This window comes from Amblyomma mixtum, chromosome 2 (assembly GCF_055824585.1).
Source record: "Amblyomma mixtum isolate Tamu chromosome 2, ASM5582458v1, whole genome shotgun sequence".
Lineage (NCBI taxonomy): Eukaryota > Metazoa > Arthropoda > Arachnida > Ixodida > Ixodidae > Amblyomma > Amblyomma mixtum.
In genome coordinates this window covers 31808201-31821565 of record NC_143013.1, presented here as the reverse complement: position 1 = coordinate 31821565, position 13365 = coordinate 31808201, and the positions used below count along the sequence as shown (strand labels likewise).

Below are 13365 nucleotides of genomic sequence, written 5' to 3'. Positions count from 1 at the left end.
AGCTTTCTTTATCCTGCCTGCACTACTGTCCTTTAGGGTACAGGTTGACTGAAGTATCGTATTTTGTAAAAAATATGGAATGCATGTTTTTTATACTATAGAAGCCAGAATAATCAAGAGAGTAATTAGTGTACCATACTTACAATTTTAGTTCTAGATATTCAACACAACTGAAGGTGATTTTGGCCTTTCAAACTAGTAGTGTCAAAAGGGGGTGATCATCCCACTGCACGCAGCAACAGAGTACGCAGTAGCATTTAAGTTCTAGCATATAAGGGAATTCTTTACCAGGCAACATTTTTAAGAGCAAAGACTTTTTGAAAGGACTAGAAAGCCATATTTTGCATACTTAACATATCCTGTTTTCCTTCCAGAAGAGTTATTTGTCATGCATTTCGCATTCTTATCATACATGAGATGTGTTGTTGCCATTTATTACCCAATATTAGTTTTATCATATAGTTCTTCTTTTAAGAAATGTGTTGTTTCCCATGTGTTCTTCCTCGCATTGTATATTGCCACGCCGTCCCAGGGTGTCGTCACTTTTTTCAGGGCCGTCGCAAGCCGTCCGCTAAGGATAGAGTAATCTGCGCCCGTATCAACCAACGCGCTGACCTGCTTTGTGTCGACGAGAACAGGGATATCCAAAGAGACCCTGCCTTCAGCACGGCCCGTCGATGGCTGTTGTGGAGGATTCTGTCGGTGCGGCGGCGGAACCTGGTCGGCGACTGGGGTTGCGCTGTCGGAGCGATTCAAGCGGCGCGTTGGGGGAAACTCTTCGGCGATGCGGCGTTCGGCGTCGGGGCGATTGGGTCGGTGCGGCGGCGGAAGCGGGTCGGCGATTGGGGTTGCGGCATCGCGGCGATACGAAAGGCGCGTCGGAAAAAACTGTGCAGCGATGCGGCGTGCGACGTCGGGGCGATTCAGTTGCTGCGGCGGTGGAAGCTTTGCGTCGGAACGGCGTTCGGCGGCCTCGCCTCCAAAGGCCGCCGGAGCTAGTTTTCCCGACGAGGGCTCGAGGAACCACGTTGTCCCGAGGCGAAACGGGACCCAGAGGGCGAAGACCGGCGTGGAGAGGGCGATCGCGACTCGCGGCGCGGAGGAGATGGTGAACTACGCTGGTGGGTGACATACTCGGCGATGTCTTGAGGACGCTCTCCAGGGCGTGGACGGGGGCTGTCGACAGGAAAACCGCGTAGTCCCATTTCGCGATAGGGGCACCGCCGGTAGAGATGGCCGGCCTCACCACAGTGGTAGCAGAGCGGGCGTTGATCCGGAGTGCGCCAGAGGTCAGTCTTCCGCGGTGCCTGGCGCCTATTCGCCCAGTAAGGAGTCGGCTGGGCAGAGTGCACCGCGACCAATGGTGCGGTGTAAGGCGAAGGCCCAGGAGATGGGGCCGCGCGGCGCACGACGTCCGCGTACGTGACTGGCTGGACAGGAGTCGGGTACGGCGCGGGATCGTATGGGGTCGGTTGCGGCGCCGGCCCAGCTGCAGCGTCTTGTGCCCTGAGTGCCTGTCGGACTTCCTCGCGGATGACGCTGGTGACGGAATCGACGCGAGGGGCAAAGGTGGCTTGAAGGTGCTGCAGCTCCTCGCGGACCGCGGAACGGATGAGTTCGCGAAGGGAGTCCGGATTCGTCCTGGGATCATGGTCGAACCGGTCCAACGTTGATAGAGTCGACGTTTGGCGCAGTTCCCGGTCGTACTGATGGGATCTTTGCCGCAGCAATTTCTCCATGTGCACGGCGTCGGCCAGGAACTCCGCGACGGTGTTGGGCGGGTTCCGCACGAGGCCGGAAAAGAGCTGGTCTTTTACGCCGCGCATCAGGTGCCGCAGCTTTTTTTCTTCAGGCATGGCCGGATCGGCGCGATCGCAAAGACGCTTCACATCCTCGACGTACATGGCAACACCCTCATTGGGAAGCTGAATTCGAGAGGACAGTGCACGCTCTGCGCTCTCCCGGCGGTCGCTGTTGGCGTACGTACTCAGGAGCTGACGTCGAAAGTCCGGCCACGTAGAGAAAGTAGTCTCATGGTTTTCGAACCACGTTCGTGCAGAGTCTTCAAGGCTGAAGTAAACGTTACGCAGCTTTGTAGCGTCGTCCCAGCAGTTAAAGGTCGCGACCCGTTCGTATTGAGCCAACCAGTCTTCGGCATCTTCAAACAGGTCGCCGTGAAAGGGCTTAGGCGTGCGTGGAGTCTGAAGGGTGAGATAGGTGGGGCTGGCTGCAGGGACAGTCGTAGGCAGGGCGGGCAGTGGCGTCGCCATGAGTGGAGTGGGAGTTGAAGGCGCGTTGACAATAGGAAGGGCCTCGGGGGACAGGCCGCGGATCCTCCGGCTGGCACGATGGACAGGGGTGGTCACAAGAGGCGGACGCGTCGAGTCGTCCTCAGGAGTAGGGAGCATCGGCCGCACCTCCACCAGTGTCACGACCAGAGGAGCCGTGAAGGTAGACGTCGGGAAGAACCCAAGACCGGGAGCCTTCTTTTAATTATGGAGCCAGCTTCCACGACACAGAACAGAACAGCGCGCCACGAGAGCCCACCGCCGCTTCGTCGTCGTCTTCGACTCAGCGCGGAGGCCGCGCGGCGCGTTGGGCGCGTGGCATTAGTGTCACGACCAGAGGAGCCGTGAAGGTAGACGTCGGGAAGAACCCAAGACCGGGAGCCTTCTTTTAATTATGGAGCCAGCTTCCACGACAATATGTTCTTCTTGTTGTATTCTACATTTGTATGGCCATCCTGCTTGGGCCAAAACATTGGCCTGCAGTATATGTAAATAAATAAAAAATATAAGTTTTGCAACCTGCAACAAATTCATGTTCTTAAATGATGAAAACACTTTTCCACATGCACTTGGTACATATGCATACAGAGGAAAAACTTATGATTCTACCAGCCGCAATTTGTACACTGTATTAATCATTCTTTAGCTGTCATCATGCCTTAGTTGTGCACAGCTCAAATGCCAGTCTTATGTGCAGACTATGTTGGTTGGCTCGTGGTTTTGACAAATATAAAACAGCATGTGCACACAAGTACCACATAGCACTGTTGTGTCCCCTTATTGCTTTTGTGTGTGTGCGCCCCCGCGTCCTCCTCCTAACGACAGTTCGCATCCTCCTCCTAACGACCACTCAATCCTCCTCCTAACGACCACTCGCATCCTCCTCCTAACGACCGCTTGCCCCTCGTCGCACGCTGTCGCCGGATGCCCCCCCACGGTGCGCCCCCGCACCCTCCTCCTGTTCTGGGAAGCCACTCCCTGCCGTGGACGCTTCTCCACTCCCTCCTTTCTTCGGGCGGCCAGTTCGGCTCCTGCCTCGGTCGACGCTGGTCGCACCCTCATCGGCTTTAAATAAACGGAGTCTTAAAGTACCGTGTGCGTCTTTCGCTGCATTCAACACAGCGACCGGACACGACAGTGGCGACGAGAAAGTGGATTCGACCCGCGCTACGCAACGCTATTGACAAGCCATGGCTACGCGAGGGTTTCCCAATCAGATACCAGAATTCAACGGCTCATCGTGGTCATCGTGGGTTGGACGCCTTCAGTTCTACTTTGAAGCTAACAACATCACAGACCCAGCCTTGAAGAGGGCCAACCTGCTGACGCTGTGCGGGGAGCAGACCTACGATACTGTCTGCGCCCTTATTCAGCCAAGCACACCAGCGGCAGTGTCTTACGACGACATCGTAAAAGCGCTGCAAAAGCACTACGACCCAAGGCCACCCGAGGTCTACAGCCGGGCTCGCTTCCAACGACGAGATCAACGGGAAGGAGAAACTGTGAGCGCCTACGTAGCCGCGCTCAAGAAGCTCGCTGCCGACTGCAATTTTGGAACGCTGTCGACAACAGCTACCGGGCAGGAGGGAGACGCAGCTTCTTCTGTTAACACCACCATGCTTCCCTTGGACGTGATGTTACGCGACAGATTTGTGTGCGGACTGAGTGACGAGTTACTGCAGCAGCGCCTGTTCGCTGAGAAGGACCTCACATTCAGCAAAGCTTACGACATCGCCGTTCGAGCGGAGAGCGCCGGTCACAAGCAGAGAGGGATTCGCCGGAACACCGAGCCGGTACACCAGACAAGCAACCAGGTGCGCAAGCCTTCTGTTGTTGTAAAATCGGTCAAAAAGGCACAACGCTGCTGGCGGTGTGACGACCAACACAACCCCCAGGGATGTCGATTCCAGTCAGCCACGTGTAATTTTTGCCACAAGCGAGGGCATATCGAAAGAGCATGCATTACGAAACGGAGACTTGCCAAGATAAAGTCACCTTCCCAGCCTAATCACAGCGTCAACGCCTCAGAGAATACGCCGCTATCTGATCGCCATGGAACAACATCAGCAACACCATCTGTGTTGTACGACCTGAACACCATGAATCTCGGCACGCGACCGAAGATTTTTACAGAAGTAAGCGTACATCACCAGCTGATTAAGTTCGAGGTGGACTCCGGCGCAGCCTGTACTCTGATCAGTGAGGACACGTTCCGAACTTCATGGCCATCTGACGCACCCGCCCTGCAACAAGACGACACGCAACTGCGAACGTGGTCAGGACAGAATCTGCCACTATTGGGCTCTGCCAACGTGCAGGTTAACTACAACGGCCAGACCCATACGCTACCTCTGCTTGTTGTGAAGGGCACAGGATCAAGCCTTCTAGGGAGAAACTGGTTTTCTCCACTAGGCGTGATGATATGCGGCATACACCAGACGCCGAGCCAGAACATGGTTGAGCAACTGCAAGAGAAATACGAAAGAGTATTCTCGGAAGAGATTCCAGGAAACGAAGGGCCCCCGGTCACACTGGAGTTGTTGGACAACGCGCAACCCAAATTTCTGAAGGCCAGGCCGGTGCCGTTTGCTCTCCGAGATTCAGTTGAAAAAGAGTTGGACAAACTGGTTTTCTCCACTAGGCGTGATGATATGCGGCAAACATCAAAACGCCGATGCGCTAAGCCGTCTGCCACTAGACGCAACTGTTGACGAACCATTTCCACCAGGAGACGTTCTGATGTTCGAAGCACTGCCAGAACCTCCGCTTACAGCAGGCACAGTTGCAGCATCTACGCAGAAGTGCGCAGCTCTCCGGCTAGTTTACACAGCTGTTCAACAAGGCAACGTGCATAAACTCAAAGGGGACAACTTCGACGCTTACCGCAGGCGAGCTACAGAGTTGAGCACCCATCGCGGCTGCATCATATTTGGGTCCCGAGTTGTGATGCCGAGAGAACTACGCGCACAAGCTATGTCTCTCATCCACGCCGGACATCGGGGCATCGTTGCAATGAAAAAGTGTGCCAGAAGCTACATGTGGTGGCCTGGCATTGACAACGACATCGAAACAGTGGTGCGAGAATGCAAGCCTTGCCAGAGCAGCCGGAGCGCCCCGCCGAAAGCTCCTGTCCCAGAATGGGAAAAGCCAGACACACCATGGCACACACTGCACATTGATTTTGCAGGACCAATTGAGGGCTGCACTTTCCTTGTGGTCGTAGATGCCTACACAAAGTGGCTTGAGATAAGGCAAATGGGACAGACGACTTCGGCAGCAGTCATTGACAACCTCCGATCACTATTTGCAACGTTCGGCCTGCCGCGCAAGGTAGTGTCGGACAACGGAACACCGTTTGTGTCTGCGGAGATCCTCAAGTTTTATCGCGACAACGGGATCTCATCAGTTACATCGGCCCCCTACCACCCAGCGACAAACGGACAAGCCGAGCGCTACGTAGCCGAGCTAAAACGCGCCCTTGAAAGAGATCAGACAGGCTCGCTGCAGCGCCGCCTTGCGCGCTTTCTCTTCAAGCAGCACACGACGGTTCAGAGCACAACAGGCGAGACCCCCTCGAAAATGATGTTCGAGCGTGAAATGCGAACCCAGCTCACAGCCATCCTCCCCGAGCCAAAGGCAGAGACGTTCCGGGAAGAAAAAGCAATTCCGCGCTGCGGCACGCTTAATGAGGGGCAGCGCGTCCTCGCCCGACAGTTTCTGAAAAAGCCACGCTGGGAGGAAGCTACAATTGTCAGACGCATAGGCCTGCGCTCTTGGCTCGTCAACATACATGGCACAGTAGCACGCCGACATCTCAACCAGCTGCGTAGATTTACGACGCCGTCTGAGAGCTGTCCGCCAGCGGAGAGAACACGTGCACCATTTTCCCACATAGCCTGGCACCCCTTCCCGGAAGAAGAGACTTCGCCCAGGACAGACCTGGGAGACGCAGCGAACAACAGCCAGCCTACAAGTGTTTCTCCCCCGAGCGCACAAAGCCAGCGCGCCTCCACGCGTGAGCGCCGACCCCCTGCACGATACCAGGCAACTTTCTAAGGGGGAAGGAAGTGTTGTGTCCCCTTATTGCTTTTGTGTGTGTGCGCCCCCGCGTCCTCCTCCTAACGACAGTTCGCATCCTCCTCCTAACGACCACTCAATCCTCCTCCTAACGACCACTCGCATCCTCCTCCTAACGACCGCTTGCCCCTCGTCGCACGCTGTCGCCGGATGCCCCCCCACGGTGCGCCCCCGCACCCTCCTCCTGTTCTGGGAAGCCACTCCCTCCCGTGGACGATTCTCCGCTCCCCCCTTTCTTCGGGCGGCCAGTTCGGCTCCTGCCTCGGTCGACGCTGGTCGCACCCTCATCGGCTTTAAATAAACGAAGTCTAAAAGTACCGTGTGCGTCTTTCGCTGCATTCAACACAGCGACCGGACACGACAAGCACACAACAAACAGAACAGAAAATTATACAGAAAACTATGCTATTTCTATACTGTTCCAGGCTAGGCAGATAAGAGTCGAATACAACAATGCAACAATAGAAATAGTGTCAGCAGGGTACTCTCTTTCTTTACATATATTACAGAAAGGAATACATGAAGCAGAAGGGAGGGAAATGATTCACTTTTTCCACCAGCTGCGACAACTGTTATCAATTTTTCAAGTAACTTCCACACAGTGCTCCAATTACTTTGCATTTACATTGCTTAAATTTTATCAACTTTGTGATGCAGAAACAACTACCGAGAAAGGACAGCTTTCACACAATTTGGCAAGATCGGTCCACAAATATTTTTCTGTCTCAAAGCCCTCATTTACTGCCTTCATATATGTTTTACTCTCTCTGTTCGAATAGTTCATGGTTGCAAAGTGATCTAATTCAGTTGTGCATTTCTTCTTCTTTCTAGTCTTTCTGTTGAATCCTTTTTATGTGTGTTCTCCTACCATACACGAGTGTTATCACTTTTGTTAAAAGATTTTGCTTGTTTCAGGTAGCAAACTATGTTTTGTAATAAGTGCTATGCTGTATCAATCCTTTTTAAGGCTCATATTTTGATTGTCCAATAAACTACAAATTTTGGACTTCACTAATGCGTTTAATCAGCTGAATGCAAGAAAGTGCAACTCGGCGAGGTGGTTGCAGGTCGACTCGGCATCTCGGTAGACGGTAAGTTGCGAGGTACACTCAGTCTTACAGTGGCATGGCCTTACACTTCACCACCCTTAAGCGCAAATGTTTTAAACCTAACACTGCGCCTCCTAATCCGGCTATGTGTCCTTACGCTCGCACAACAGCACTCGATCGAGACAGCAGCGCGGGTCGGTCGATCCACTGGGTCCATATCGGAGAAAACTTCCACGCATTTGACATATCGCTCGCACAGCGTACAGTAAACAGATATGGTACGCTTCAGACTGCTTCGCGTATCGCTTTGCTAACGGATACCATCGGATGCGGCGCGGCTTTCTTGGCACTGCACGCTTCGGTGAGCACACCGCGGCCCACGCATATCGGTCGCCAACAATTGTGACCGTCATGCATAGGGGAATGTAGACGCAACGGGTATACTTACAAGGACACGGTCTGGACGAGTTTGTATTTATTCGTGGTTAAAACAGCGCGGGAAAAATACACAAAAATGAAGGAACGCGCAGAACACGTATACATACACAAAACAAGCGCCGACTCGCAAATGGCTTTTTCTTCCCACGCTGCTGTAACAATAAACCAGCGTGTCACCGTCGTCTATCGCTTTATGAGCCGTCGGCACTGTCAATTTCTCCTTGGAACAAGACTAGCAGCGTTGAGGGACGCAACCGCACAAAGCCGAAAGAGAATAGCGAAGCTGCAGCGCCAAGCCTTTTCAGAGAAAGCTGTCGCGGGCTTCTAAAACAACCGCTTTCGTCAAGACGGCATCCTGAATGAACTAAGCGGACAGCAATGAAGACCAGCACCGACTACAGGCCTCTGGAACTTTGTGCCTCCCGCGGACCACAACGATTGAATAAAAATGCGAATTTCCAACTCTACTCGACCGGCTGCCGACATGGGTGATGCGTGAAGCAGACGACGCCGCTGCGCCCAACGCTGCTATTGGCTGCGCCGCTGGCCAAGAAATCCCAGTAGGCCTTGCAAAACCACGTGACTTCCTGCACGTTTTTTGTAACGCGGCTCGGATAGCGAGGGCCTCTCCTATGGTTTCCTTCCTCCATGGGTAGTGTAGAGGACACGGGCAGTCCTTGTGCCTACAAACACGATGCCCAGCAAGAAACGTTCGGTCATGATGTCAAGTGCCTTCGTTAAGATCTGATGATAGATATATATTTTTTACACTTGCTTTCTGCAGTCTACAATATTTGCTTGTATTTAGCTTGTATTTAGTTTGTGTATCGAGATGTCCTTCTCATCATGTGTTTTGTTGCAAACCTTCCAAGCGTTGAGCGATAAACCACTGCCACACTTGCGTTGCTCTGACCATGCCGTTGCGTTTACGGGTCAGTGACTTGTTCCACCGGCAAACAACTTGTATCCGCCTCATGCGAGCCGTACATGCATGCGAGTTGCATGCATGTACAGTCGGGGACAAAAGTCTCCGGACCACGTGTTCCTCTAACGAAGCCGATAGCTCTGCTATTAGTCGGCGGCTGGAGACCACACTTGTGGAGGTAAAAGTCAAATTTTTGTTCTTTCATCTCCACAAGTGCGGTCTCCAGCCGCTGTCTGATAGTAGAGCTATAAGCTTCGTTTGAGGAACACGTGGTCCGGAGACTTTTGTCCCCGACTGTACATATGCGAGGCGGCCGGATGCTACGGCGACTTACGATACGTTTGATGTGACCCGTTTGGGGACATTTTTTACTACTTCGCAAATCGGGACGTTTTTTTCGTGGATGTATGTTAAGGGGATGTTTTTTCTGGGGGCATTTTTTCCGGCTCCCAGTGCAGGCACCATTAGCCAAAATTTTGGATTATGGCCATTTGTTTATCGCCTGATCAGTGCAGAGGTAGCAAGAATAAGACAAGCTCAGAACACAGTGTTGCGGAAAATTACCAGAACTGATAACTGCGATGACTGGTCGGATTGCAGACACAGCCGGACGCTCGTTAAGAATGGAATGACGGATGTGCCTGTCGCCACCAGAGATAGGCGCGTCGATCCCGTTTGCGATAGTTTTGCTTCTGTTTTCTTTGTCGTTCAATTTCTCGCTTTGCCGCTGGAGCGCCACATTCACACTTTCCGCCGATATTAAACTGCTCAAGACAGTCTCGCGCTGGCTGCAGTGACCGTGGTGCGTTTTGGATAAGCGAGCGCTCTTAGCTCCCATGCTTGCAGCGCTTTGATTTCGCTTCCATCATCGTCATGTTATCAGCCTCTGGTTGCGATAAGAGCAGCGGAAAAGACCGATTGGGTTGCGTCCGGTGCCCAGCGCGACACTTCCTGATTCGCTTCTGGCAGTGAGCACAATTTCGCCGTCACCAGAAAGCTCAAATGTCCTGGAATGGAACATTCGCTTGTCTGCGTGCGGCCTGAAAAAGAGAGCGCGAATCGTTTCACTCTGCCGTCACCGTGTGCAGCAACGCGTTATTGCAAAGGAAACAGGTCGTCCAGTTTCTACAATTACCAGGATTTTCCAGGCATTCTGTGGCGATAGGACGGCTCGGAAACTTGCCCCGTGGGCTGACAGCGGATTAGCGGCAAGGTTCAAATTATTGTAGCCACTGCAGCAGACACACCCAACATTACGGTTAGGTAAAGGACGCTTTACATTGACCTGCCAGCACGTTAACCATTAGTCGTCGTCTACACGAGGCTCTACTACGAAACTGCGTACCGTCACAGAACCCAGCGGTCTCAGAAGATAATAGAAAAGCAAGGATGTGTTTGCACAAGGTCATGCGTCATGGACCGTGGAGCACTGTCGCTGCGTGGTGTCCTCTAATGAGTCAAGTTTTTCAACTCATTGGGATCATCCTCATCGAATTTGGAGAACAGACAACACCAGGTGTGCCTTTCCTGCATTATGTGCATGTTTTTTTTTTTTTTTAAGCTGTGTTGATTGCCTCAGGCCATAGAACGGTATGTAATGATCGATGAGGATGCCTAAACAAATGAGGAAAGGTTCTCTTACCCTGCCGTATCTGTGGGTTGATTCCTTCTGTGGAATGACCATCGTACTGTGTATTGCAACGCGAGAAGAGGCCTTTCGTTCTTGGTTGGTTGGTTGGTTGGCCTCAAGTAGAATGGCACATACCCACTACGGGGGAGTGGCCAAGACACAGGCGGTGAACTGTTTGAATGATTAAGAGTTTTAGAGGTAAAGGAGTATATTATCATTAGCCTTCTTCTTCTTCTTCTTCACCATACAAAAATTTAATTACTTTCTTCGTTCTTTTCTTTTCCTGGCCAGGCCAGGAACAGAGGCTGCTGCAAGGATTTTGAACTGGTTCAAGAATTTTTCTTGAATGACTGGAGGAGCAGGTGCTGCCGCTTCTAGAGCGGCTTTGGTACAAATGCGGATAGGTTCTGTAGTCGAGTAAAGATGGCGCAACAAACAGTGCCGAGAAAAATTTGAGTATGAGCGCGAATTTCGAACTGCACGGGGGGTAATGATGTCGGCGAATAAAATTTTTTACAATCAGTGCCACTAAGCTTAATTCGACCTCTTAGCACCAAGCTCTTTCCGACGAATGAATTGTTTTACAATCAATCAATCAATCAATCAATCAATCAATCAATCAATCAATCAATCAATCAATCAATCAATCAATCAATCAGTTACCACTAAGCTGTAGTGTTTGCTGCAAAATGAGTGAGAATTCAAGTACTCCACCTAAATGCGCTGTTGTAAAAGTAGGACGCAGTTCACTGTAGGAAGCGCGGGAGTTCTCTTTTGTCTCGTGTGGCGTAACCGCCGCTGCTTATAGTACGTTTTTAAAATGAAAGACGAAACGAAAGGCGAAAGACGGGGAGGTGTTCGAAAGGGCCAGAATACATGCAGATCACAGTTGATAGTTCTAACGCCGAACTTGATTTGTAATAGAAGGGAAGCCTCGGAGGGTTACTCATATATGACTCTGGCGCTGAGGTGCGGAGAGCGGTTGCGGCGAGTTCGGCGTTTAGTTCAAGCAACCTGAATAAGTCAGTGGCTTCCTTATTGTCTGAGCTTGAGGTTGAGTGAGGTCGGCAGTGGTGAGCCCAAGAAGGAAGGTTGAAGCCATTCTCTGCTGCTTGTCCTCCATCTGAGCGTTTCCCAACGGGCTCTGGAACTCTCTTAACGTCCGCAGGAGTTTTGATGTCCATTGCGTTTGCTGCGTCAGTGAAACTGCTCCTTGAGAAAAGGAGAAAGGCAAAACACTCTGTAGAAGCCTCTCCGGCAAACTTCCGGCTGTGGGAACGACGGGATTACTGGAGGGGTGGAATCTGCTCATGCTGGCCCTATCCCCTATAGCAGACTCCGCGGTATCCAGCCATCTATTGAGTAACCGCCGATGGATGTAGACAGGTAGCCGGATGGGATAAAGTTTGATTCATGTTCCGCGACATTGGTACTTAATGGCCGCTTCTTGTACGGATTCATTTTACGGTTGATCCTTTTGTTTCCTTGTTGTTTATACTGGTGTGAGCGACTGGTGCCAGCGATGATGGTGGCAGCGACGAAGAACGCTTGTTTAGATGTCAGCCCTCACGCCATATGTTTGAATGACCTCGCAAGAGTAGTCGTAAATCAAACTGTGAAGCGAAGAGCCTCAAACAAGCCTAAAGGCTGAATTGTAAAGTTCGACACTCCATAAACTTCTGTCAGGCACAGAAGCCTGCAAATTTAGTTATGAATGCTGGTATGCATTCAATTTCATTGTTCGATTTCACCTTTACCTTAAATTTGCGGCCTCTCTTTTTCCCACACCTGTTAAGCCGATATGGCACAGTGTGGTAACTCCTACTTCGAAATGAGCTTGGCTTCGTAACGACTAAATATGCACTGTCCACAGCATAGCTCTCGATATTTCCTCCCCTCTCTAATTATATGCACTCAAAATGACTGCTACTCTAAGGGCAACTTGCTTACATCACCGGTTAGTGTTCATCTGGTTTCATCATCTAACGTATATCTCTTAACAAGAGGGTGAAAAGCGCCTTCGTAGATGGGCGAGAAAAATAAAGTGCTTTTCAGTGTTCATAAACTCCATTTTTCATTCTAGTTCCTGAATACAGACATCTAAATGGAAAAGGCCGTTGCTACAAAGTTTCACCATTGTTGCACGAACTTTACCCAACATATCAAAGCGGGCGCGCTAATCCAATCCCTGTGCGAAGCGGTTTTATTTTTCTCCCGTTTTCGTCGCTGTGTCTGCTCTGGTAGTAAACAATCAGGTGTTCAAAGCTGCGCTCAAGAAGAGAAAAGCTCATCAACTAAGCCTCCTCTGCCTAAGCCACTGTTCACCTACAACGCAAATACAAATGCAATCCGCAGATACAACGTACTTTGTTTACGAAAGGCTTGTGCGCCGGTCCTCGCGCTAATCTCCCATGACAACAAGCCCTGCATGCGTTGAAACTTACGACCCGACAGGCTTTGTATACCGCGTTCTTCGGTAAAAAGTAAACTGCCTTATTTGCTAGCGTTGCTTTCCTCTGAAAGTAACAAGTTGATGAACTCGTGTAACTAATTCGCGACGGGTAAAAATCTTCAAATCTTGGAGAGTGTAAAAACAAAAACGAGAGTAGTGAGAGAACAGATGAGTTAAACAGCAACGAAACTGAAAGCGCAGGAAGTTGGTTCGTGAAACGCCATGCCTTAATTTAATTGTCACATATTGTTTTGCACTTGCGTGTTACTAACAGTAAAGTGTTGATAGTTCTTAGCACTTTAAAAGCGCTAGATGCAAATATTGACCTGCAGTTTTCGTCTGCGTATACTAAACACAGTGCAGGCTGGTGTGCGAAAAAACTGAGTTCACGACAGCTTGTACGAAAACACCAGGAACTGTTTGATTTTCGAGTGCCAATAGCACTTCATGCACAAGAAAGATATGGTAGCAGTAAGTGTAGTCATATGCCCGGATACCTCTTCAGG

General features: G+C 51.0%; 1 protein-coding gene across 1 annotated transcript in view; it reads left to right on the top strand.

Annotated features, from left to right (window-relative positions):
- The first annotated feature begins 9836 nt into the window (after positions 1-9836).
- The window catches only part of LOC149358849 (protein eva-1-like), a 136784-nt gene continuing 133255 nt past the window's right edge, over positions 9837-13365 (top strand). The window contains exon 1 of the mRNA XM_089571011.1: positions 9837-10293. Within this exon, the coding sequence (XP_089427137.1) occupies positions 10167-10293 (127 nt within the window). The 5' untranslated portion in view covers positions 9837-10166. The remainder of the gene's footprint in view (positions 10294-13365) is intronic.